The following is a 26,970-nucleotide window of genomic DNA, read 5'->3' as shown; positions in this document are numbered from 1 at the left end:
ATGAACACTTTCCACACCCATAACTTCTCTACTGTATGTCCATCTTCAGACTTCTCCCTGTTCCACATCCATTAAGGTATATACGTGTGCTTATCCTCAAAAATATGGTGGGGTTTTTTTTGGGGGGGGGGAACAAGGAATAAAGTGATAAGTGGAAACAACACAGTTAAACATTTTTTTTTAAAAAAAAGCCTATCTGACTCCTGTTTTTCAAGCCCTATTTTTTAACAGCAAGAAAAATAAAATATGCAATTTGTTAGGAAAAACATTAACTTCTTGAATATTTAAGACACGCTGGAAAAAAAACAGTAATTATGATGTTGATAGAACTGTCTAGTCGTATCTGGCCAGCTAGAGCATAAGCGAGACAGGTAAATCAAATAAGGGCATCACATTTCTATCTTCAGAGGTAAAAAGCAGAGAATGGGTACATTGCAAAATACATGCACCAGACTTGACTGTTCTCAATTTTTGAACAACTTTTAACTCACCTATTACATGGTCTCTAGCTGCTTGAAATGATCCAGGTGAGAAGACTTTCAAGCCATATACAGTATAAATAGGTGGACTTCTGTTCTTAGATCCTGCATCTAGCAATAAAATAAGGCCACACAATACACAAAAATATACAGGCCTGCTGTATGTTATCACCTGGTTGTGGCCCTGGAAAAGAAGATGGACAAAATATATATTTAATGCTCATGGAACACACATACCCCTTCACACATACACTTGAAAAATTTAGTTATATGTATCTCAAATATTACAGAGTAGCAATAACTACATATTTTATTCATTTTACAAATATAAAGGCATATGCTACATATACAAAGGTTTTTCTTAACAATTTCCTTTCTGCTACACACCATTCACATCAAGCATTGACCTTATATTTAAGACAGAAAAAATGTTAAGTCTTAACCTTCTAGCCATAAGCAAAATAAATGGAATGACCAATGCATTGTGAGAACTTCAAGGGCCTCTTGTAATATTATCTTTAGCAGATGTAGTGTGGATTCTTTTGACATTGCCCTGTCTCATGAGAAGAGGAAGAATCACATGGGAAGAATCTGTTGTTTAAAAACTTCCCATAGGGCCAACATTAGCCTGACAAAGGTGATGCTGGAAAGTACATGGACTCTGATTGAAAGTCCAGCACAAATTTCTACACTACACAGCCTGGGGACATGGCTGGATGCATTGTGGTGCTCACATAACAGTATGGGAATAATTGGGCAGACTGAATAGAACTCCACCATTATTCTGTTTCTTCCTAACCAGGTTTTAATGCTCAAGGCCATTAATGTGTGGAAAGCAGAACTCTTATAATTCTTTTATTTCCCATCTGTTGTGTCTCCTTACAGTAGTATCAAGCTGTCTCCTGTGCTCTCCTTGCAATACAATTCTGTGAATTATGTAGCATTACAGTATGGCACACTGTCATTCCCACTTGGGAAGCCATTTTAAATGGTGCTCCTGCTCCAATTTAAATGTCTTCTAAAATGTTTTTTTAAAAGTTGGCACTTGAAACATGTTTATATAGCATTGTATAATTCTTATTGCTTTTTGCTGTTACACGAGCCTTTCATTTTCAGGTAGCCACAACATAGGTTATTGTTAAGTATCTGCATTACATTAAGAATCACATTTTTTTAAAAAAGGACTTGCCAGGCTGTGATTTTTGAGCAGAGGAGGAAAAAGGGGAACTAGAGGTGTTTGAATAGTGAGGAGCTATGATGCTGCCAGTGCATTCAACTTTTCAAGGAAATGCTCTTTTTTCCACACTGGTAGCAGTGTATCTCCAGGTTTAACTATAATTAATTCATGTTCTGTTATGCTCAGCAGCATTTGATTGTAATGCATGAGTCTCTGTGAACCTTGAACTCCATGGCCCCACTCTTTTCTCTTTACAATGACCATGAGGACCATAGTTTAGATTAACTATAGCAAAATCATCTAAATAGATTATTAGAGCTTAATCTAAAAGGCAAGTAACACTTTCTGAACATTTCCTTGTGGCCATGCCACAGGAGTAGAGAACTGCAGTATATGCATTCAGGATTACACAAGTTGGTCATGATAATGCCTAGCCATGGTTTAACACTATGTCTGAGGCCATTGTTCAAAGAACCACTTTTTTTTTGTCTGTTCTAAATATGCCATGAGTTAGTCTTGCTGGATGCCCTAAATTAATGTAGGAAGAAAGCATTGCTTATCTGCTTTCTACACATTGCAACTTTGTAAATCTTTATCATATCTTAATTGATTATTTTTTACAGTAAGAAGACTTTAAGGAAATCATAATTTCAAAACCGATGATCTACAAGTCTGTAATTATAAAGAATAGTTACTTGTATGTGACATTTAGCTTTAAAAGGATCAGAGAATCAAGTATAGGGGAGATTTTACTATATGCTAGCATTTTATCAAAGAAATTGTAATTTACTATTTCAACAAAACCTCCCTGCAGTTCCCAAACTTGATCCCTTGTATTTTATGAGAAAAATGCTTTCATTAAAAATCATTAGGTGCTTTGTCTTTGCTGTTACGAGTGAATCAGGCATTGATGTTATTATAATGCAATTTTGATTAAACCAATTTCATCTCATTTTAAAACAAATGTGCACATTATTAATGTCTGCTTGTGCAACTGATTTGATTACATTTCATGTTACTGTATACAGCTGAACTGACAAACAACTTATATTTAGCACTGAGAAAATTACCTCTTTGTGAGGTCTGAATATTTATTTCATATAAATCACTGGGAACATCATATATAATAATGACTGCAAACTACAAACTAATGTGTTTTTTTAATGGCAATGCCTAGTTTGCATCTAAGCATGGAATGCCTTTCAACACTGTTCCATATGCTTTTTGATTTGGTTTTGTAGGGCAAAGAAATGCAATGAAATTAGAGATTACTTTTAGGATATGTTATAATGAAGTACAATAAACACTGATATAAAAATAGAAGCATGACTTGCTGTTTTGGGGCCATGCAGTCTCATCAGACTTAAAACTATATTCCAAAGCACACTGTAGAAATAATCCAGTTTGAGACCGTTTTAACTGTCCTGGCTCAGTGTTAAGGAATCCTGGGAATTGTAGTTTATTGTGGCACCAAAACTCTCTAACAGAGAAGGCTAAATGTCTCACAAAACTACAGTTCGCAGAATTCTGTAGCATTCAGCCAGGGCAGTTAAAGCAGTCTCAAACTGAATTATTTCTGCAGTGTGGATTAAACAGTATATGGCTATGGATTCTAATTCTGATATTGCTGATTGATGAGATGAGATGACAAGCCTATACTTAATTTTTAAAAAAGATTTATAAATCAGTGTATCTCCCCCTCCCCCCACCCCCGTGTGCATGCGTAACTTTAGGGTGCCTATTGACTTATGGGGGCCCCATGAATTTCATAGGGTTTTCTTAAGCAAGAAATACATAAGATGTTGTTTTGCCAGTTTCTTTCTCTGAAATATATCCTACAACACCTGTTATTTCTTGGAGGTCTCTTATTCAAGTACTTACCAGGGCTGACCTTGCTTGACTTCCAAGATCAGACAGGATATGGTGACTTTAGGTTATTTTGGCAGAAGGAGAACACATGTTCTCAGTGAATCCTAGCTTCAATCCCTGCATTTCAAGTTAAAGTAGAACAGGGGGGACTCTAGCTCTCCAGAAGGTAATGATCAATTACTCCAAGTGCAGAACTAATGGGAACTGGAGCTTCATAACATCAAAAGAGTCACATGTTTTTCTGATCTAAGCTAAAGGACAGCAAGGCTGGTAAATCACTGTGTATGGGACTTGTGAAACAGTGCTATGGACTGAATTAGATGATTCAGTGTAAAAACAGATTAATATTTTCATTAGTCTCATAAATATTATTCTGTACATGTACCTGTTTCAGTAGTCAGCTAGTACAAATTTTTATTCTACTTTTGCAGAACCAAAAAGAACACCAAATTTTGCAAAGAGCACATAGATCTGATTCAGATACAAACAGAACGAGTGAAAGTTGCAACCAAATAAATTCATATCATTGGCATGAAACACATGAGCCAAATAAGGGGGTATGGTGTTCAAATGGTGCACACCCCCAAAGCATTTAGAAGCCACCCAGTGCCACAATCTGGTCTTTGGACCAGATCAAAAAGAAACAGATTAAATCTGACTCCTGGAGGTGCCAGTTTGGGACTGCAGTGGCAGCCCACCTCAAGAACACACCATGGGGTCACTGCAGTCCTGGCCCAATTGCGACCAGAGTGGCCTCCAGCTGCTCCTTCCAGGCCATCTGTCTCAGGCCACAGTATCTGTCATCTTACAGTATTTTTATTTTCAATACAAAATTTCAAAAGCTAACAATAACCAAAGAATGTGGAATTCTACATTCTTAACCAATTAAAGGATCATTGCCTTTTCGCATGATAGTAGTCACCTACATTTCTATAAACCCTATATAATGGAAAATCAACAAATCTGAATATTAATAAGCACCAGGAAAATCACAAGGAAGTAAAATTCCATGGTCCTCATCCTCCAATCCAATTAAAAACTAAAACAGTGAATCAAGTCTCTGACAGGTCAGCTAGGTATTTTCTACATGTCAATCTAGGCATATCTGTCCTCATGGAAAGATATAAGCCATTGCTTAATACTATAGCTTGAATCCAGAGCTAATCATATTTATTATTCACAAATATTTGTATAGTACTTAGAACTAGGGATTTCAATGTCATCTATCTTATCTAAAAATATAAAATATAGACAAAATTAAAATCCAAAATGAAATAGATGCTAGGTTGGACTATAAAGGGAAGAATTACAAATATAGTTATCAATATGTGTCTAAAAATAGAAACTGTTGAAGCATGTTGAGGAAAGATTAAGTATAATGGGTGCCAGAAAACTAAATGTCCAGCTGTGAAGACCGTGACCCTTAGAAATGTGGCACCACAAGGATGGCCTGTTCAAATGAATCCAAGAACCATCTGGGTATAGAAAAATTGGCAGTCTCCCAATGCCTCTACCCTAAATATGACCAAATCTCCAGCCAACCTACTATGTGGTATCATGGAAAGTGAACACAGAAGACATCTGCAAATTCTCTTGCAGTGTATCTGGTAAACATCTTTGCCTACTGGGGATAAACTAATGTTGTTCCTGCAATTAGCAGATCCTGTAGTTCTCAGCGTGAGACCACTTAATAAAACACTGCCAGTATATATCACCACTATCTACAATTGGTTCCTTAATTATAGCTTTTCTCATTTGTGATATTCTCATGTTCATATTAAAAAGTCTTCGATATGCAAAATTAGAAAGAATATGAAAATTTAACAAGAAGAAAGCATATATTGTGTGTAATTTGTTCTGTGTTCCTTTCTAATTAATTTGTAGCAAGTCTCACCAACACCAGTTAATACTCAGTTTTTGATGACAAAGCTTTATGTTTTTAGGTCAGGAAAAATGAATTCTACAATTTTAGAAATATACTATATTTCAAGTAGTTTGAGAAATCCACCAAACTAACTATTAGAATAGAGATGTCAATGATAAAATAATTATTTGTTGGCACTTACATGTATTGGTGAGGCAGGGTCTGGCTGAACACTCTAAAGACAAAACCAGATTTAGCACATCAGCCATGTGATTTTGGATCTCTGAACAAACTATAAGACTGAAAATGTACTGGAAAGAATGTGATGAACTTTTCTTTTTACCTTTAGAAGGGAGTATTGACAGCTTGCCATAATAAGACAGAACAGGAAGACCCAAATGTCTTTACAAAAACCTTGATTCATAATTATAAAGCCAAGAAAAGAAACAAGGATTACTAGAAGAATTGCCAAAACATTCTCCTTGATATCTTCTGTCCTATAGGGATAAAGCAGCAATATTTTTGTTTCAAAGGAAGAAATTAAACAATACATATAGAATTTCTTAATATTTGTGTTTTGGTGAGTACAAATTGCAACCTGTAGAATTAAAATGAAATCAAAGGATCTTAATTTTTTCTGGATGTCCCACACCAAATCCCCAACAGAAAACAAAGAACAAGCCTTTCTGAGAGGCTGCCATGTATATGAAGACTTTGCACTTGCATAGGATTGCTGAACCAGAACAACCAGCGGGCACACCAGAATGAATGTTGACAAGTCACTGTTTCTGGATCATTACTATTATAGGTGTACACACTAGATAATCCTGCCAAAAGTAGATATCTTTTTTGCTTTAAAACAATAAAAGAAGGAAAATGACTGGTTGAACCATATCAGTAATACTGCTATAGGTATTATGAATACAGACACATAACCACCAGAATTAATGCTCTCAAACAGAATTGCTTTCTAGCTACTTAATCATGTGTATATCCAAAGGTGAGCCTCCATACTTCTCTGAGAATGCTTCTCTATCACTGAAAGTCGTGGTACAGTGGATCTTTCCCTTATGCGGGGGATCAGTTCTGGACCCCCCTGCGTAAAGGGGAAACAGAGTTTGCTCAAGCCCCATTTAAAACAATGGGCATACACCCTATGGAAAAAGGTGTTCAGTAATTTGCGTGTAGCCATGAGAGGGCTGTCTCTCTTGTCACAATCAAAACATGCTTCAGCTATAGATGAAACACAGAGACGGTCCCTTCTAGAAGTTTGGGAGCAGGCAGAACTAAAAGGAGGGAGGCACTATGTATGCCTATATGCAGACTGAGTAGATCTCATCAGTGGTGTCACTAGGACTGGTATCACCCAGTGCAGTAGCTCATGGTGTCATCCTTAACCACACCACACCAAACAGAATCCTTAGTAATGTGTTTTGTACTAATGTTACTTCTAAATCATGATTCCTGTATATCATTGAATGTAATGATAATAGTTGTGACATAAACAACTGGCAAAAGTGAAATTAATTACAATATCATACACACAGCCTACATGTAAATATTTCATTTGGATACAGAGAAAATTTGGTAAAATGTGATGTTTTTGAAGAAAATTTAAAAAAAATAACGCAGATGTTTGAGGATCAGTGGTGTTACCCCCACTTAGGGTGTCACCTGGTACAGTCCACATGCCCCTAGTGATACCACTGGATCTCATGTATGCATGCAATAGCCATCAGACTTCAAAAGCTATTAGCTGGCATGGAATCTGGTAAACTTCTATTTTTCTTCACATATTAATAGGATTCACAATTGTGTAGAACGTATGGAAATTCAGAGATAATGGATTCACATACTACAACAATTGCCTCTGCATCCCAACATGAATTTATTTCCAACCAATGGAAATCTTTAAAGACTGCATTTCAGACCATGTGCTATTATGCCTCAGAAGTAACTAGATCAGATCACGTGGTATGATACCTCAGAAGTAACCATGATGCACTCACAAGTTCTACATACCATGTTTCCAGCTTCCCAAGATAGCAACAGATCTTTAAGCCTGGATACAAAATGGGGCAGAGGGTGAGGACTGTGGGCTGTGTCTGAATATAAAGCGAAAGGAAACCTTTCTCATGCCCACAATGACCACCATGCACTGCACACACTCTGTGCCCAAATATTTCTCCCAATTGAGCCCCTTTTTGATACTGGAGGCCAGTGGAAAATAAAAACACTCAGCATGAACTGAAAGGTGGTAAACTCCAGGTTAATCCTGTATAAAATATTATTTACACTTACCTGTCTAGTAGTGCCAGCAATGTAAGTCGATCATACCAGATTTTTATCCATTTCCCAGGAAATATAATAAATTTGTAAAATTGTCTGTTTATCTTTCTTTGTGTTGATGAACATGAAGAATCTTCAAGGTCTTCACTAAAATGCTTTAAAAGATAATAAAAAATGAATAGAACTGTGCATCTCTCTAACATTTACTTTCCTAATAATGCAAATTTGTACTTCTTTATTTTTATAATGAATATGGTTGAACCACTCTATATGTTATAAGCTTCATACACAAGCATAGACACATGAGAAAACATGTGTATATACCTATTTCATTTGGCCATTTCAGAGTTGCCTAGTTTCTTGTGGAAGAAACTACTTTATTTTCATTTCACTCATGACATCATGCCACATACCATTTGATGATAATGATATGACCATTTAAAGTACATAGGAATAAAATAATTATTTAGTCCACCCAGGATTACTCTTTAAGGCTTATTTGCAAATACAGTCTTATCAACTAGACCTCAAGTAGAGTAAAACATAATGTTGAACTCAACTAGACTAGATTAAGACATAGATTGTCTATATCAAATCCTAAATATATTGAAATAAACTTCTTTAACCTTTTTTTTCTAACACACAAAATATTTTCTAGCCATTTTGTTCTAATAAAAGCAACAAGAAACAAAAACAAGTGGGACAGCCACTTTGGCTGTCACCCAAAATCCAATAATAACAACTAAATCAGGGGAAGAGACTTGTTTGGAAAATCTCCCTCCTTGGAACATATTTATATTACTTGTTTGTTTTCTAAGAGTGAAAGACTGAGATATTACACAGTACCCGTTGGGTTTCAGAAAGGGTTCGCCGTGCCACCATTAGTAAGAGCTGCTGTTGCAATGCACTTGGCCCATGTTCTCCAGAAGACGCTTCCTGGCTCTCTGAGGTAGTTGTACTAGAGGAGCTGAAATGAGTTTCACTGTGCACAAGAGAGAGAGAGAAGGAAAATAACTGATGGTCAAAGTGTATCATAAAGCCAATGGAAAGACTAGAATAATCTGGAGCTGTCTAAATGATGTGATGAGAACCATGCTCCATTTTGTATTGCCAGTCATTTCCCAAGTAATTCCTGTAGGCTGAATGGTTTCAAGTCCCTGCTCGAACCAGCCTCCCTAAAGTCATGAAGTAGGACAGTTTATATTGTTCCCATGTTACAGCTAGAAAATAGAATTGGGAGTTTTAGAACTGTTGCCTTTTTAGATCACTAGACATAAAATCTATCAAGCGCTGCTGCTAACCTTCTGAATGAACCAGATTCTCTTAAGAGTCCTTTTGCTCAATTGAGTTCCTAACATGCTTTTCTCTGTTCTTGCATTATTCAAATGGTCTTTGATCTGAATGCAATGTTTGCAAACATAAAAACTGTACAAAATTGCAACAAAAGTTGTCATAAAACCACTAAATAGCAGTAGGAAATATTGTTTGTATATAATTATTGAAGTATATAAAAATAAATTAGTCGTATAAAGAGAGTTTTTTAAAACAAATAAGCATGCCGATAAATACTGAATCTCAAGGAATAGTTTTGGCAATTTACAAAATCTATCATCTTGCATTAATATCTATTACAAGAATTAGACAATATATGAAATTATGTTAATTAATTAATTAATAACTTCAAGTCTCTTTGACAAGCATGTTATGAATGCATGATCTATGCAAAATATATACAGTGATCCACCACAAGCTCATTCCTTTTTACAATGAGCTTTAGTAAGCTTTCATTTATGTGTCAACGAAAGCAACGATATGGAATGTTCAGAAATCAATTAAAAACCCCTGTCTGGTCAATTCCATTGAGAAAAAACGATGTTTGAATACTGTATATACTCGACTCTAAGTCGACCTCATGTATAAGTTGAGGGCAAGTTATATTCACATATTAAAGTCCTGGTACAGACAGGCCTTGTGGCACATCTTGATGACGTGCTAGGGTTGCCTCAGGGCGTCATTTACAGATGCCCCACAAGATGGGTGCTGCCATTTTGACGCAACGGACACCTAACGTCCGCACATCGCAGCACCATAATGACATTGCAAGTGAGCCATTGGTGCACTTTGGCATCATTATGGCGCCGCAAAAAGAACCCGCTTTTTGCAGGTTCTTTTTGCTCCACAAGGAAGTCGCACGGTTTGTCCACTGCAGCTTCCTTGCAGAGCAAACCAGGGCACCAGCAGACAGCCCTTTTTGGGTGGTCTGTACCGGGCCATACTCTTGCTTTTCACTGGGGGATGGTTCCATTTTTAAAATAAGAGTTAAGATACAATACTTACACTGACCCATGGATAAGTCAACTCAGGTTTTTTTGGTCAATTTTTTTACCTAAATTTCTACACGTATACACAGGTATTTACAGTAATTTTCTGAGGCAGCTGCTGAGCAAGACTGTCACAGTTCACCCACAGTGAAATCACAACTTCAGTGTGCTCCAGGTTTTGTTGTTGTTGTTGTTGTTGTTTGTTTTTTTAGGACTGCACCCCAAATTCTTTTAATTGTACTTTATGTTCTCTTTAAAGTACTTCATAATGGACCAGTTACATTAAAAACAAACACAGCTAAGATCATGAAGATGAGAACAACAGCTCTTCCATTTTCTCAAGATTGTCCTTCACTTATCATTCTTATGACCTTCCAAAATGATGTGCCTGCCTTCAGATCACTAGGGAGATAGTCACTGATCACTGTTTGGTTAAAGATATTTGCTGCCACCATGTGGCAATGGTTCCCTTGTTTCCTTTTCTTTTCCTCCACATTATTGTATGGTATGATCTAAATCCCCACCTGTCTATTGCCTTAACAAGTGTCACTGAAATCTCATTACAATACACTGCTTTTCTTAACACCCCACATACATCACGTGTTGTTTGATTTACGGTAAGATTTCAGTTCAAATCATCTTGACACAATGGAATAAGCATGGGAAAGAAGATTCTTAGTATTTCATTCCTGACAGATTATTTTAGAGATACTGCTTGAGACATTTTCTCACATACTACATATGACTGTCAGATTTTGCTGACAGAGCCTGTGAAAACACCACACATTTTATCAGTAAATTATTTTTTTGAAAGAGAATTCTAAAGACTGCCCTTTAATTGCTGGTAAATCTCATTACTGAATTCCAGCAGTTCTGGAAGGCTGCTAATTTTTAAAAATCAGCCCTTGTCTATATCTCTAACAGAGAGATCTGCAACTCAAGGGCAGAGAGAGGGACTGTTCCCTGAGATGGCCAGACTGCACCTTACTCCCACTGCTGTTAAACTAGCTGCTAGTTTAACAGGAGCATTATCTCACTCTCCCTTCAAAGTTACATTTTAAACAAGGCACCTGGACAGTACACATGCTTTCAACCTGTATTGCAGAAAAGTAGGCATGTGCTCCCCACGTACCTTGTTTTAAGGATATTATTGTGGCTTGCTTTTTTTTAAACAACCAATGAGAGCATTTGGTGGCACACTGTGGGCCACACATGGCTCACCTGCTTCATAGCAGAGTGGACTACAGACATTAGCAGTGTGAACTACAGATAATGCCCATCTCATCATGAAAGCCTCTGTCCAACAATTTTGGCTAAAAAATATATGATAAGGTCAAGCTGGCAAGATGCCAGCCACAGCTGCTGGAGAAATGTCAGGAAAAAGCTCTTCTAGAACATGGCCTCATAGCCCCAAAAACCCACAAAAAAGTATACGTCAAGCTGGCTAGTTTGAATTTTCTTGTAGGCAAACAGGGTTTAATCCCATTCAGCTGAATTCCAGGAAATGCTCTGAGTACTCATCTCCTTTGTTTACCTAGAGCATTTCCCAACATTTAGGAGAACACAATAGCCTCTTGAGCTATATATCCTCATCATCACCCCATCTGTTTTCATTCAGGTTTTGGATAAGTAAGAATCTCATAAGTGGGAGAAATATGTATGTAAAAGTCAAGTGTGTTACAAGTTCACAAAATGTTCATAATACAGCAGAGAAAAGGTTATATAATTGTTTATGGGGTTATACTGTATATTTAGGTGTACCAGGCAGATAGATCATGCTGAGCTATTCACCTGGGCTTGGTGTCCCATGGCATATAGTGCGTTGGGTGTTCTATTGTTTTAAAATGTTTTAAACACTTATCTTTTTAGCTGTATTTTATTCTTTTAACATGCAACATTTTTTAATATTGTAATAATTTAATTTAATTTTAATATACCACTTCTGTATGTTTTTAATTGTACTGGTTTTTTTTAATATTGGAAGCCGCTCTGCATCCCAGTTTTGGGAAAGGGGCAGGATAATAATAATAATAATAATAATAATAATAATAATAATAATATTGCACACATTGACTAGAACTGATCCCCTCCCCAACTCTGAAATAAGAGGGACTGAAGAGGGACTGAAGCTTCTGAATGATCCTTTTTGCGGGCAAATGTAACCAATTTGTATGAGTCACACAGACCACAAATAAGAAAAATTAATGGTCTCGATTATGCAAATTCCATGGAATACACCCATCCACTATAAATACAGCAATGGGCTCTTTGCAGTGGGACACCTATTACATCCACTGAATAGGAATAAAACATGCTTTTTACACTTACTCTTGCTTGTCTTGGTAATGTATGGATCTTCTGAGATTCAATGTATATAGAAAAACCGAAACTTCACCAAATTCAAATTGTAAGCAACAGAGAAGTTTTTAAGGCGCGTTATAGACGGGCCTTTAATACGCCCCCCTCACGTGCTAGGGGTTGGCCGAGGACCTAGCGTCCACACCGGCCTCACCCCTAGCACGTGACGAGGGCGTAAAGATGGCGGCGCCCTATACACACGCATGCCACCTTCTTTACGTGCTGGATGCGTTGTGTCCACACGTGTCGCCCCGGAAATGATGCCGCAAATGCGCACCTTGCGCTTTGCGGCACCTCTTCCGGGGCCTCAGAAGGAGCGCGATTTCCGCACTCCTTCTCGGCAGCGTCCGGGAGCCGCGCCGTTTAAAGGCTGCGGCTCCCGGATGGTGCAAGAGGCGGCGGCAGCAGACCGCTGCAATCCGGCGGTCTGTAACGCGCCTAAGTCTGCAATTCTGAGTATACCTGGGAGCACTTTGTGATAACATCAGTGAGTCTTTTTTGTAAGTAAATGCAAAAGAAATCCCGGCTAATGGGAAAAGACTTCTTCCAGAGTCACTCTCTCTCTCCCCATCCTCTTTTTTTTTTTTTTTTTTTTGGCACACTTCACCCAGAAATAGACCAACAAAATATGATGGCATTGTTGCCTAAAGAGTTGAAAAAATGTGGCCAAGTTCTACAGTTGTCATGTGCACATTTTTAATAGAAGAAAACAGCTGAAACAACAAGAGCCAAAATTTATCTTTTGTGTTAGTTGAATTTTTTTTTCAAAAAAAGAGAAAGAAAGGAGGGCCAATAGTCAGTCAAATGAATGTTTTACTTCATATAAAAATGTGGTTTTCAGCTCTGAATTTTTGGATATCATGGAATAGTCTTGATTTCGCACCCATAAACACTTCTATGGACTTAGTACATTTTTTTATATCATGCAATACATTGTATAGTCACCCCTCCACATTTACATGGGTTATGGGCAGAGGACCCTGCAGAAGTGGAAAAACAGCAAATATGTTAGCTCTCCCACAACGTGAAAAAAAAATCCTTTCCCACCAAGAGCACCACCCATAATTCTCTTTGCAACCTTACAATACATAGCCTCCTCCACATTTCCAGTGCTTCCACTTTTAATCTGATGTTAGCAGCCAGCAATTCAGAGGATCCACCTTCTCTCTTCCCTCTCCTTCCTAGCCAGACAAAAGCAACACCATATCTTCCCCACTTTGACAAACTTTGCCTTCTCCTCATTTCAAAGTGCTTCCCTTGAATCCAATGTTTGTAGCCACCACCAGGGAGGATCCAACTTCTCTTCCCTCCTCCTCTCTCTCTATCCTGGCCAAACAAAAGCAACACCATACCTTCCTTATTTTGCTAGACTGCACATCCTCCTCATTTCCAATGTCTTTCTCCTTTGAAGCCAATGTTTGCAGACATCACCACAAAATGAAGGTATGGCATTGCTTTTCTCTGGCCAGGAGAGAGTGGGAGAAAGAGAAGGGGAGCGAAGCTGGATCCTCCTTTGTGGTGTCTACAAATATCAGATTCAAAAGGAAGGACTTTGCAAATGAGGAGGTTGCAAAGTTTTGAAAAGCAGGGGAATGTATGGTGTTGTTTTTGACTAGCTGGGAGGGGGGATGAGGAAGAGAAGGGTAAAGAGGTCACATTTGTTAAGCAGCAGCTACTCAGTTGCAAATAGTCAAAACCATGAATCTGTAACCATGAGTGTGGAGGGCCGACTGCAATTTTCATTGAGTTCAATTTTTTTCCAGATAAAGGCACTTGGCCAAAATTTTCTTTTAGATGAAGATTAAAAATATTATGACAATAGGAAACATGTAGCTATGTATTAATAATTAGTCTCCTAAACCCCATTAATCCTCAGATACCATAAGCATTTTCATTGTGTGCTGTTCTAAAGCTTACAGCAGAGCAGTAGTAGAAACCTGTCAAATACCAAGTATCTGTTCTGCATTAGTAATAAGTATCACTAGTTTATTGCTGGAACTCAAAGATGTCCCTGTCATTTAAAATCACCTTGGTGACTAGGGACATGAGAAGAACCCCACTTAACAAAAAAAAAAAAAAAAAAAAACAGTCAGAGCTGGAAAACTTAACAAGAAACCCTGCTTCTTTTTCAGCAAAAAGGCTGAAGTACAGAGTACATTTGCAGAGTTAGGAGAATATTGTGATGTTGAAAACTGTCAGATATGAATGCAATTGCCCAGGAGATCTCTGGTACTGCTAAGGTATTCAGACAGTTGCCTTTGTATAGTACAAAGCACTCTGTAGCTAGTTATTTATGGGAATGAAGCTGAATCAAGTACATAGACTGACTAGACTGAAATTCCCCTGCATGCCTGAGGCTATACACACTTCTATTTTACAGTATTTAAAAACGAGCATTGGCATAGAGTTTTAAAAGTAACCGTCCTCCTAGTTACTAGTGTAGGATCTCTCTCTTTGCTGCAATTAAGTTTTTGTAGCCTGTAGGCTTTGACAGCTACTGCAAACATGAACGTGTCCTAAAAGCAAATGTAACAAATTAATCATGAGGATTTCAACTGAATTGTCTCTCCAATGCAATGGGTGTTAAATTAAAAATTTGCACAAGACCTGCTGCTATTTAAGAGAAGACCACACTACTTTTCCTGGTCTTTGCACTTCTCTGTACAAAAAGCAAGTGAGCAGGAAGTATCTATGGGAAAGACCAGGAAAGGAAAGGCTTACCATGTTAAGAAACTGTATGACTTGATTATAAAATGCCATAGAAGCATCACATGAATCATTAGGGTGGTGAACCCATGGTCCTCCAGATGCTATTGGATTATAGTTTAAACTAACTGACTCTGAGATTGCAGGAAAAACACATTTTTGGGACTAGGACTGCAGGGAATCTCCCAGGCTGGCAGATACTTAGTCCAGTTCCCCCCCCCCACCCCCCCATGCATCCATGCATCATCTCTGAAGAGTGTTTACGAAGAAGTGCCACGTGAGTTTTCCTTCTAGATTTAGTTATTCACTATCAGAATGAGATTCCTGCTCTGACCTTTGACACTACCATTAATAGTTGTCTTCCTTCCTTTCCCCAGCCAGAGCAAGATAGCATTATTTATTATTTATTCATTTTATTCATTCATATTCTGCCTTCCTCTCAATAATGGGATTCAAGGCGGCTAACAAGAAGTTAAAAGCAATACAAAGTCATTAATAAAATTATAAACATAAGAGTTATTTAAAAAGCAAACAATTTGTAAAGTTAAAAAAATTAAAATTAAAAACATTAACATTCACTAAATGACTATACAGGAGACTCCCACTTATCTGACAGGTTAGGGACCAGAGGACTGTCAAAAAGTGGAAATGGTTAAAAAGTGGAACCCACTTTTTTTGGCCACCAAAACATAAACAACACATTATATATCTCTATTGATATATAATATCAGTACTGTATATATATATAATTAGCAAAAGCTAAATAACACACACATACACACAAATAACACACTACACACGCATACACACACACAAGTAACGTAAAACAAACAAAAGTTTACTGTTAATGTCCTGCTCTGCTCTGTATATTACTGTATATATAATTATAATTATATTATATTATACTGTATATAGTATTATAGTTATAATTATATTGTATTATTGTATTGTAAGCAGAAATATTGTACAGTAATACTGTGAGATGCACTGACCACAACCTCAGAAGCACCATGGACTGAACACAGATTGAAGGAGCAAAGATGATGCACAGTCAGTGAGGCAGGGGGAGCACTTAGCAGTGCTCACTCAGTCATAAGTCAGCCTCTGCAGTCAGCTTGGTGCCTTTTTCCCCTCCTCAGTTTCCATTGCACCCACTGTGCACACTGGTAGAATTCAAAGATATAGCCATATTAGTCTGTAGAATCAGTATGTAGAGAGATCTTGCACTACCTTTGAGACTAATTGATGTAAAGAAATTGGCAGCATGAGCTTTCGTAGACTTGAGTCTACAAGATCTCTCTATATACAATGTGACACTGGCATGCAAACAGTCCAAAGTGAGCCTCCGTTTTGTTTTGACACTTGCAAATTACATAGAAAAGTTCCATTAATTCAGAAGGGGAACGCTCATCCTGCAGGCAAGCCTTAGAGGACTAAATATACATGTGCAAGCAATCCCAAATAAGCCTTATATGCAAGAAGAACTGGTGAAAGAATGGATCACTTGCTGAATTAATGGAACTTGTCTCTAACTTGCAAGTGTGGAAAAAGCAGGTTGTGAGAAAGCAAGTCATCAAAAGATGAGGGGAGCCTGTTTACAAAGCTTAAAAATAGCATTGCACCACATTAAAACCCACACCCCAGTCAGTTTCTAAAAGCCTGATGGCATAAAAATGCTTTGACTTACTGACAGAAGAAGAGCAAGGATGAAACCATCCTGGCCTCTCTAGGAAAGGAGTTCCAAATTCTGGCAGCAGTCAACAAGAAGTTCCTCTCCCTTGTTCCCACCAAACAAACCTGAGAAGGTGGTGGGACAGAATATCCAAACTATCTTAGTGCTCTAATAGAGATACAGCCCTTCAAAACCTATTTTACCCTACTTTTTCCTCATAATAACCCCATCACATTATCTTGAAATATAGTATTACTATTGTACAACATTCTGTCCATTCTCAGTAGCCTTCCTTGCTAGTGGGATTCCCCTTCTACCACAGGAATCTTTTCTCCCACCCCCAGAATAGTCAGAGCTGACAGAGGCAAGCCATGGTAACTCCTACACTCTTTCCAGTTAGCAGTATAGAATATAGATGGGCCAAAATGGACTGAAATAATTTGCGTAAGTGTGCCGTGGGCATCAGATATTCAAAGCAATAAGAAAATAACATCTGAACACCTGCCAAGCAACATTCTTAATTTTAAAAAAGGTTCTTCACTTCAAAGCTCCAATAACTCTAATTTATTAGAATGAAAGGGTTACTTTGTTATTTGCTATGAGGAAGGACAGGGTACAAATACTATCAAAAAATCAAATTCTCACTAAATATAAGAGTGAACTACAGCATCTTCTGCAGACACTGCAACACTCTCCAACATTTGAGCACAATGATCCATCAAAACTATTCAGAGTACAATTATTTCAATCTTGTAAATTCTAAGAGATTACATAAGTGTCTAATCAGAAAGAATATGCAAAACTACATTAGAAGTGAAGTAAAAATAATGCCAGCATGGACACCTGCAATGGTAGAAGTACATAATGACAACTGGTTTCTCTCAAGGGATCAGTTGAGTGCTGTCCACAACAATCACAGTTAATTACATATTATATGCCATGATGTTATGTAAAATCAACAATTCAATCCAAATATTTTCACTTTATACAATAGATCATCAATAATTTTTGGATTTCTCTTTAAACTGCAATATTTTCCTCATCTTTTTACTGATAACACTTTCTCCCATTAACACATTACACTCCACAGAAATACCTGACAAATCTCTCTTTGCAGATACATAAATGTCCAGCTCATGCAGTGATCTACATTGAAATGCTCTAAAAGTTCTAAACAAGTCATCACCCCAAGGTAATAGGAAAGCATCAAATATTTTTCAGCAGAGAAAGGAAAGTTACTCCTATTTAGCAATCAAACTAAAGGCTTTGTTCACTGGCCACAATATAAAAAGGCTGTAGAGGATAGAACATTATATCACAGTATCAGGTAACTCAACTACTTCCGGATTTTATCCACTGAGTATGAGCACTAAACTGAGGCTGGCTCCCTAGTGTCCCTACCATGAATGGAACAGTCTGTATTCATAACATTGATCTTTCTTCCTTCTTACTGCAGAGGCTTTTCCCCTGCTCCCCAATTCAGTTCTTGAAAGTTGAGGAACCTTGAGGACAGTGTCAAATAAGGTGCAAAAAACTGGAGAATTACAGGAAAGTTGGCAGACATCCCTTCCTGGCATGGACAAATGAGAAAATTAGACTCTAAAGTATAGTTTCTTAAAAGAATGAAACAGTATACGATCTATGTCAGATGATACCTTGTCTGCTAGTGAGATGAGATGTCCGGAATCAAGAGTTACATCTCAATATTCTGATACAATGACAATCAAAGTTCTGTGCAACACAGCTGATCAATATTAGAGTATATTTGGTCATTTTGTCTTTCAGAATTTGTAACAAAATTGCAAGTGGCAAGGGCTTGGTTTATGTGGGTGTAATGGCACTATCGCACTTCTCTGTTCTGATTTCTTAGGAATCACTGCAATTTACACAGCAGAAATCTCTTGCTGGCATAAAGCTCTGAATTGTGTTAAATTACTCATGCAATATAGTACAGAAACCTCTCCCTAACTATTGTTCTTATGATTTAGTGTTTGCATTATTAACAACCATTGCTTGTTCTTTGCATTAGATTACAACTATTGGTTGTGGCCCAAGTTCAGTCCCTGTTACTAGAAAGGGCTCCTATAAGAAGAGATGCCGTCAATACAGACAATACTGGAAGCTTGTGCTGTTTCTAATATACCACTATGTTGACTTTCTTCAAAGTATTCTCAGCATTTAGTTCTGCAAAGCTAAACGACACCATGTAGAATATAGCATGATAACTAAATGTAGTGTTTTCTTTTATTCTTTTTTTATTCCTCCTATTACACTTGCTTACAAAACCATCCATCACGTATCTAAGGTAGAACAGAATATTTATCTTGCCCTATTACTTCTTAAGTAATTATTCTACAACCTGTGATCATGTGAAAAAGAACAGTATATATATATTTAAAAGAGTTTACTTACTGAGCATTTGAAATACAGTCGTAGTTGGGTGCTATATTTTGAATATTTCCTTCTTTTTGAGTGCCAGCCTTTAAATAACATGATCTAATTTCACCTTTAGAAAAAAATAAAACAAAAGGCACAACTAGTTCAATGGTGTCATTATTTGTTCAGACGCTGACTATTAGAACCAGACATTTACAAAAATGGAAGGGAACACAAGGATCAACCTCCTATGCAAGTACATCAAAATAATCGATATACAAAAATTTGACTCTCTTACACATGCAGGACTTTGGAACATCAGTACTCTGGTGGCGCAGTGGTTAAATGCCTGTACTGCAGCCATTCACTCGAAACCAGAAGGTTGCGAGTTCAAGACCAGCAAAAGGGCCCAAGCTCGACTCAGGCTTGCATCCTTCCGAGGTCACTAAAATGAGTACCCAGACTGTTGGGGTCAAATTAGCTTACTTGCTAATTAGCTTACTTGCTGTTCACCGCTATGATCTTTGGAATAGCGGTATATAAATAAAACATATTATTATTATTATTATTATTATTATTCCATTTTACAGCATTATCCTATAATAAATAATTACAGAACAGTTTTTAGTCACAGAAGTCTGTCATTTCCCCTCACTTTCCACTTATCCTTACCATTTTCATCTATGAAGACATGCATTGCATCCACAGACATCTCTTCTTGTATAGAAGCCTCTGGCCCACTTATGACTTGCAAAACAGAACTATCCTGCTGTGATGTCACCCGGTAAATTATCTGCCTTTGCCTGGTAGTCTGATAGCTTGACAGAAAACAAATTTCCCAATTAGTTTCAAAAATTAGTAAGAGGAATGCTTTTCTTTTCCCACGCCTCTGCCCCCATCCCCAATTAAAAACATTGTAAGTTTTCCAGTTACACTTCCAACAGGCAAAAGGAAAGTGAAGAAAACATGGATGACAGATAAAATGCTACAAGCAATAAAGGAAAGAAGATAAACAAAACAAAAAGAAGATAGGAATAAACTAAGACCCATGAATGCAACAGTACAGCGGCTAGTGTGCAAAGATAAGGAAAATTATTACAACGACAAATGTAGAGAAAAAGAAGACAACAAAAAGGGAAGAATGAGAAACCTATTCCACAAAATTCAAGAAATCGAGGAAACGTTCAAACCAAGGACCAGTACGCTCTACAACAACAAAAATAACATAATTCAAGATCAGGAAGGAATAAAAAGACAATGGAGACAATACACAGAAGAGTTATATAAAAGAGATGACAATGAAGGACACTTGGAATGAAGAGTCATATGAAGATGAACCCAAACCCTAAAAACAGAGGTAGAAGCTACAATAAAGGAAATGGCAAACAAACAAACAAACAAACAAACAAAAACAAGACTCCAGGAACAGATGAGATATTCCAATAGAACTATTTCAATCCACATTGACAGTGGTGTTTATCACAGGGAGGTTTTTACAGCTCTGATTCAAGGCCACTGTGAATCCAACGATGCGAATTCATGTGATAATGTTATGTATAATCACACATGATTGCTTTCTATGGGGGGTCGTTCCGAGCTGCATCCACAGTGAATCTGAAATGACTCCTCATTTTGGTGAATTCGGTAACAAGTGAATTCACAAAAATTGCTTCTAAGCTCACTTCGATTTCACTCCGAATTGGTCTGGTGTGGAATGCAACTTTGCTTCTGTCCTGGTACACTCCCCCCCAAACCTCCAAGGTCTCACATTTCCCATGATGCTGCACTGAAATTTTGCCCCATTTGCTTCCAGTGCTCGGAAGGGTAGATTTAGATGTAGATGACAGGGATGAAGGGAATGAAACAGGAGGCTGGAGGGAGAGATGGGAGCAAAGGAGAGGACCACAGGAGGCTGGGAGGAGCAACAAACTCCAACTCCCAGAATTCCATAGTCTCAGGCCAAAGACCCCACAACAAACTCCAACTCCCAGAATTCTATAGCACTGAGCCAGGACAGTTAAAGTGGAGTCAGACCAGATTATTTCCCCAGTGCGGATGCAACCTGAGAAGGCAACTGTTACAAAAAGAAGGAGAGTGGATTGGATTCAGAGAGGTGGTATTTTAGGGCACATGGAAAATAAGGGAAACCAGATCATTTCTGCAATCTTCCAAAATGGGTTTCCTTCAGATCCAAAGGATTTGCTTCCAAGTAAACCTGCAGCTTCTACACTGATTATTTTGCAGTGAAAGAAATTTTTAATAATAATAATAATAATAATAATAATTTATTTTAATAATAATAATAATAATAATAATAATAATAATAATAATAATAAGTTATTAGTTTGTTGAGGCACCAGAGCTCTCTGGCAGAGAAGGTTCAATGTCTCACAACACTACAGTTCCCAGAATTCCATAGCACTGAGCCAGTACAGTTAAAGTGGAACCAAACTGGATTATTTCCCCAGTGCAGATGCAACCTAAGAGAAGGCAACTGTTACAAAGGGAAGGAGAGTGGATTGGATGCAGAGAGGTGGTACTTTAGGGAGCATGGAGAATTAGGGAAACTGGATACATTTGCAGGAAGCAGGTGGGGGATACAGGGAAATCTAACACAGAGGACCCAGGACACATTCTTAGGAAACAAGGGGGCATGGAGGGAAATCTGACAGGGGCAATCAGGATACATTCGCAGGGAGCAGGTGGGGAATGTAGGGAAATCTGACATGGAGGACCCAGGACACATTCTTAGGAAGCAAGGGAGCATGGAGGGAAATCTGACAGAGAAGACCCGGACACATTCTATAGTAAATCAAGTAAAAAATAGAATAAAATAGAAGGGAAGAAGAAATGTGAAGCTGTCATTCATGTGAAGCTAGCAGACAAGTGAAACTGGAACTAGGAAGTGGCTCCCTTCTTCACCCCGGAAGTGCAAAGGTTCACGATGCGTTCAGACCCCCGCTGAGCATGTGCAAGGGTCCCAATTCGAATCGTTGAATCCGCATGGTATGTACCGGTGTGGTAATACAATGTGAACTCACTCTGCTTTGACCCACTAATTACCACAGTTTTGTTCTTCACATGTGATAGTTCATCACATGAATTGCCTTGGATTCGAAGTGACTCCACTTTCCCCTCACCATGGAAGGGCCACGGAAGGGCTTTGGATTAGAGTTCCAGTCTCACGTGTGATAAGGGCAAGTGTCGTCAACAGATATAGAAAATAAAACAAGGGCCAACAGATCGGAAGCAATCAATATACATCCCCATCCACAAAAAAGGAGACATAAGAGACTGCAGCAGCTATAAAACCATAGCACTAATCTCTCATGAGAGCAAAATCATGCTCAAAAGTCTGCAACAGAAGCTCCAACCATACATTGAGAGAGAAATCCCAGAGGTCCAAGCAGGATTCAGGAAAAGAAGAGGCACTAGGGATCACATTGCAAATATATGATGGCTAATGGAGCGTAGCAGAGTTCCAAAAGAAAATCAGCATATTGACTGCATAGATCATGAAAGGCTATGGAACGCCCTTTAAGACATGGAAGTGTCTAAACATCTGATAGTCCTAAAGGGGAATTTGTACTCAGGACAAGAGGCTACTGTCAGGGCAGAACACAGAGAAACAGAACAGTTCCCAATTGGGAAAGGAGTCAGACATGGCTGCACCATATCACCTTACATATTCAACTTATATGCAAAACATATTGTAAGGAAAGCAGGTTTGGACATGGAAGAGGGAGGAGTAAAAATAGGAGGAAGACATCTGAGATATGCTGAGAACCTCACAGACCTGGGACAACTATTAAGGAAGATCAAAGAAGAAAGTGCAAAGGCAGGTTTACTGTTGAACATAAAGAAAACAAAAATAATGACCAAAGAGAACATACACACATTCGAACTAGACAATGAGGAAAAAGAAATAGTAAAAGAGTTCTCAAATCTGGGATCAAACATTGATCGGAATGGGGACTGCAGTCAGGAAATCAGAAGATTAAGAATGGGGAGAGTAGCTATGAAAGAACTAGAAAAGGTTCTAAAATGCAAAGAGATACAACTCAGCACAAAAGTCAGAATCATACAAGCCATTGTATTCCCTATTACCATGTATGGATGTGAGAGCTGGACAGTCAAGAAAGAAGATAGGAGGGAAATGAACTCATTTGAGATGTGGTGCTGGAGAAGAGTGCTGAGGATTCCATGGACAGCCAAAAGCACCAAAAAAATGGATCCTTGAGCAGATCAAGCCCGAAATATCCCTAGAAGCCAAGATGACAAGACTTAGACCGTCATACTTTGGACATATCATGAGAAGACATGAATCGTTGGAAAAGACAATAATGTTAGGAAAGGTGGAGGGAAGTAGAAAGAGAGGAAGGCCATGTGCTAGATGGTTGGACTTTATTAAAGAGACCGCAAATATGACTTTGCAGGAGCTAGCTGGGCAGAGCAGTAGAGGACAGGGGAGCCTGGAGATGTCTCATCCATAGGGTCGCCATGGGTTGAGATTGATGCGAAGACAGTTAACAACAACAAGAAAGTGTTTCAGTAATCCTTCTCTCAATATAAAGAACCAAAATGTATCATTTCAGATATGAAAAAAAAATCTTACTGAGCAGTGAACTTCATGGGCTCTGGGACTGTTGGATTAACACCAGCAGAGTCTTGATTTTGCACCTCTTGCCTATCTTGCTTAGAAGAATCTTGTTTTTCCTTTTCTGCACAGTGTTTTTCTGTTTCCAGAGTTCCTTCCTTTTGTTCTGTTACACCGACATCTGAAAATCACAAGATGAGGGCACACACAAATGGAAAACTAAGATATTTAAACCCTACCCAGGCTTTTTAAAAGTGTATTACATCACCCTTCAAGAGGAGAAAGTGTGATTTCCTCACCCCTATACTATCGTTTCTGTCCTACATGTGTGGGGGTAGGCAAAGGGGTGGACTGACTGAACCAAAGAATGAACTAAAAATGAACTAAAAACAATTCATATGAACAATATAACAAATCGTTTCATGAGGTCTTTGAGGTGAATTAAATTATGTATTAATTTTAAAAACTAACTTTCCAAAACTCAACCTAATCTCTTAACCATTCATCACTTCTCCTTCACCTCTGATTCAAACAGCTCTTCCCTTCCACATATTCCTTCTAACCACTTGGTCAGACTTCTCCACATTAAATTATCCTTGGAAACTATGACATTTGTAATCTAAGAGAAGGTCTACTCTACAACATCGTGCAGATAAGCATTCATGTAATATACCAGCTCTCCCCAGACTGGGTTCCCTCCAGATATTTGGACTAGTACCACTATCCCTAAGAATAACTATGATGGTCAGGGCTTACAGAACTTGTAGTTCAAATCATCTGTATGGATCCAAAGAAGGTTCTAATATCCATTTTCTTCTATCCCTTTCCATCATAACGTCTCTGAAGGGTCAGGGCAGGTTTCAGTAAGCTAAATATGCTGCCCATGTGGCACTTCCTTTAAGATATCCCAAAACTTAGCTTACACCTTTGAACAACAGTTAACATCTTGACATAGTTAGAGCTTCTATCAAAACAGCTTTAGATGTGACACCAGCATAAAAGGTGTGTGTGAGGTTCAGCTGTCTCATTTCTTACAACTCAATAGAAATATATGTGAAAACACCCACCTCTTCATACCCAAGATTCATAAGCACCTTGTCAGGGAAAGTTCATGTATCTCTTAGTAAAGAGACCATTCAGATCATTCTAGTTTAGATGTGACATATGTGACGAGGAACAAGGCACTTGGTATTTTTATTTTTAACACATTTATGACAGAGCTGTAGACAGTCATTTTAGGTACAAGAATTGCTGTCAAGAGGCCTCCTGTCCTGATTGTGCTCATGTGTCTGCAAAGTCAGAAACTTTGGCATAGGGTGGTAAATCTATGGTAGGAAAGGCAACTGGACAGGTAAATGAGTTCTTCTAGAAGAATGCAACCATAGGTAGTGTTCCATTTGCTCATGGATTATTATGCAACTGGCAAGGATGATAATATAAGGGTCTTAGGAATACAAAATATTTTGATAAGCCAAAGGGAGAGCAGAAAAAGGCAATGGGCTTTGTGGTGTGGGGGAACATAATAATCAACAAATCACTGGTAGAAAAATACTTACAATGTATACTGACACATCACTGGATATGACACTGGATCAGAATATCAAACCAAAGATACAGTGTGTTTCACTGGCACTGGGAGCAAACCCAAGATGCTGATATACCTCTACTGCTGTAGCTGATCCAGGCACAATAGGGTTACACTGTTCATCTTACAAAAATAAGGGTTGTTTTTTTAAAAAAAAACTATTTCATTTTAACTGATTTAGCATTTTCTTTATGGCATGCAACAGCGTTTGTTACTTCAAATGTGTCCATATGTAAACAATGTTATATATCATGCATTTTTGCATGTCAGCTGTTCTTTTTCCATTTAGGCACCCAGAAATTCTTTACATGCCTTGGAATCTAATAATTTTTAAACCATGCAGCATACCTCCTGCTGACCCCTTATCTTTTGCACTCTCTGCTTTTGAATCAGATGTTGTTGCCTTTGAAGTACTGATGGATTCCAGCAGTGAGACAAATTCCAAGAAATTAGATTCATTTGGTATCTGTCCTTCTTTAGCTTCCAGGTCAGATTTAGAGGTTGGCAAAAGCTTCTCTTTATCACTTACAGTCTCTGTGGAATTCTTACTTAAAAAAACATCTGTTCCACTGTCCACACTGAGCACACGGGCATGTCTCTTCTCATGAGTCCCTTTATATGAAGGTACATCCAAATTCTGCTGTCTTTCCTTTGAGTTTAATGTGATGTTCGCATTTTCAGAAGCATTTTCTGGACAAATACTTACTTCTTTGGGATTGTGTACTGGATTGTCACTATATTCTTTTGCAACATTGTCTGGTTCACCTGATTCATAGCCAGAACACTGGTTGGATGATGCATCTACATTTAAATTGTCTGGAGTTCTTAAACTTTCACTTATTTCTTGAAAAGCATGGCCACCATTGTCATCAGATAATTCAAAAGTAATGACAGGGATTTTTACCTGTTCGTTGCTATGTTGATTTGTTGTAACAAAACCAGATTCTGGATCTGAGCTGGATTTTTCAGTGGCCAGTACTTTCTGATGATGGCAACCTTCTAAATCCATAGCTGAGTTCTGGGTGCTACTCATAGTGATAACTATTTTAATGGGTTCATGAAGAGTAAGGTGATCACCAGGGAGAGAACTGTCAACAAGAGCAACAGCTATCTCACTTTCTGAATCATCAAGGTGTCCCTTCATATCGTCAACATAAGAAGAGCCTCCTACAGGTCCATCAGTTCCCTTGGCTGACATGGTATTACACTGTAAGCAGCTACTAGCAACACTCTCTTGAGCTGAAGCACCCAGCAACTTCTCTCTCATGAAACATTTTGGGTTGCTTAAATGATCTGAAATGATGATTGAATTATCAGAGCTCCAAGGTTCAAAGGAAATGCCAGTTTTTAAAATGTCATACTGGGACAGAGAAAGATTTGGCAATTTTTTAACCACACCTTTATCAAGAGGTGTATCTTCTACTCCACTCTGGCCACAGGGCTGTGCCTTCTCTTCTTTTTCACTGGTTGCACTGTTAATAAATGTCTCCATTGCATTTGGCTTGGCCACTATTGCTGATGTGGTAGAATTTGACATAAGTGCCATAGAAGCAGACAAAATATCAGCTTTGACACAAGGTGAGGTAGATGAAACTGGTGGGGCAGCCTGGTCTTCCAACACCAATACGCCTGATAAGAAGAGACACCAAGTTAAGATTATGCCATGTGACCATGTAC

General features: G+C 38.1%; 1 protein-coding gene across 1 annotated transcript in view; it reads right to left on the bottom strand.

Moving 5' to 3' along the window:
• Nucleotides 1-26,970, bottom strand: part of PCNX2 (pecanex 2) — a 143,776-nt gene that overhangs the window by 107,459 nt on the left and 9,347 nt on the right. Inside the window, exons 5-13 of the mRNA XM_089529911.1 lie at nt 25,642-26,922; nt 23,727-23,889; nt 19,784-19,929; nt 19,148-19,241; nt 8,525-8,660; nt 7,691-7,833; nt 5,733-5,886; nt 5,592-5,624; nt 492-663 (exon numbers count right to left, since the gene is read on the bottom strand). Coding sequence (XP_089386037.1) covers nt 492-663; nt 5,592-5,624; nt 5,733-5,886; nt 7,691-7,833; nt 8,525-8,660; nt 19,148-19,241; nt 19,784-19,929; nt 23,727-23,889; nt 25,642-26,922 — 2,322 coding nt within the window. The remainder of the gene's footprint in view (nt 1-491; nt 664-5,591; nt 5,625-5,732; nt 5,887-7,690; nt 7,834-8,524; nt 8,661-19,147; nt 19,242-19,783; nt 19,930-23,726; nt 23,890-25,641; nt 26,923-26,970) is intronic.

Source organism: Sceloporus occidentalis, unplaced genomic scaffold (assembly GCF_023333645.1).
Source record: "Sceloporus occidentalis isolate IW3139 unplaced genomic scaffold, rSceOcc1.0.p SCAF_6, whole genome shotgun sequence".
Lineage (NCBI taxonomy): Eukaryota > Metazoa > Chordata > Lepidosauria > Squamata > Phrynosomatidae > Sceloporus > Sceloporus occidentalis.
This window is presented reverse-complemented; position numbering and strand designations above follow the sequence as displayed.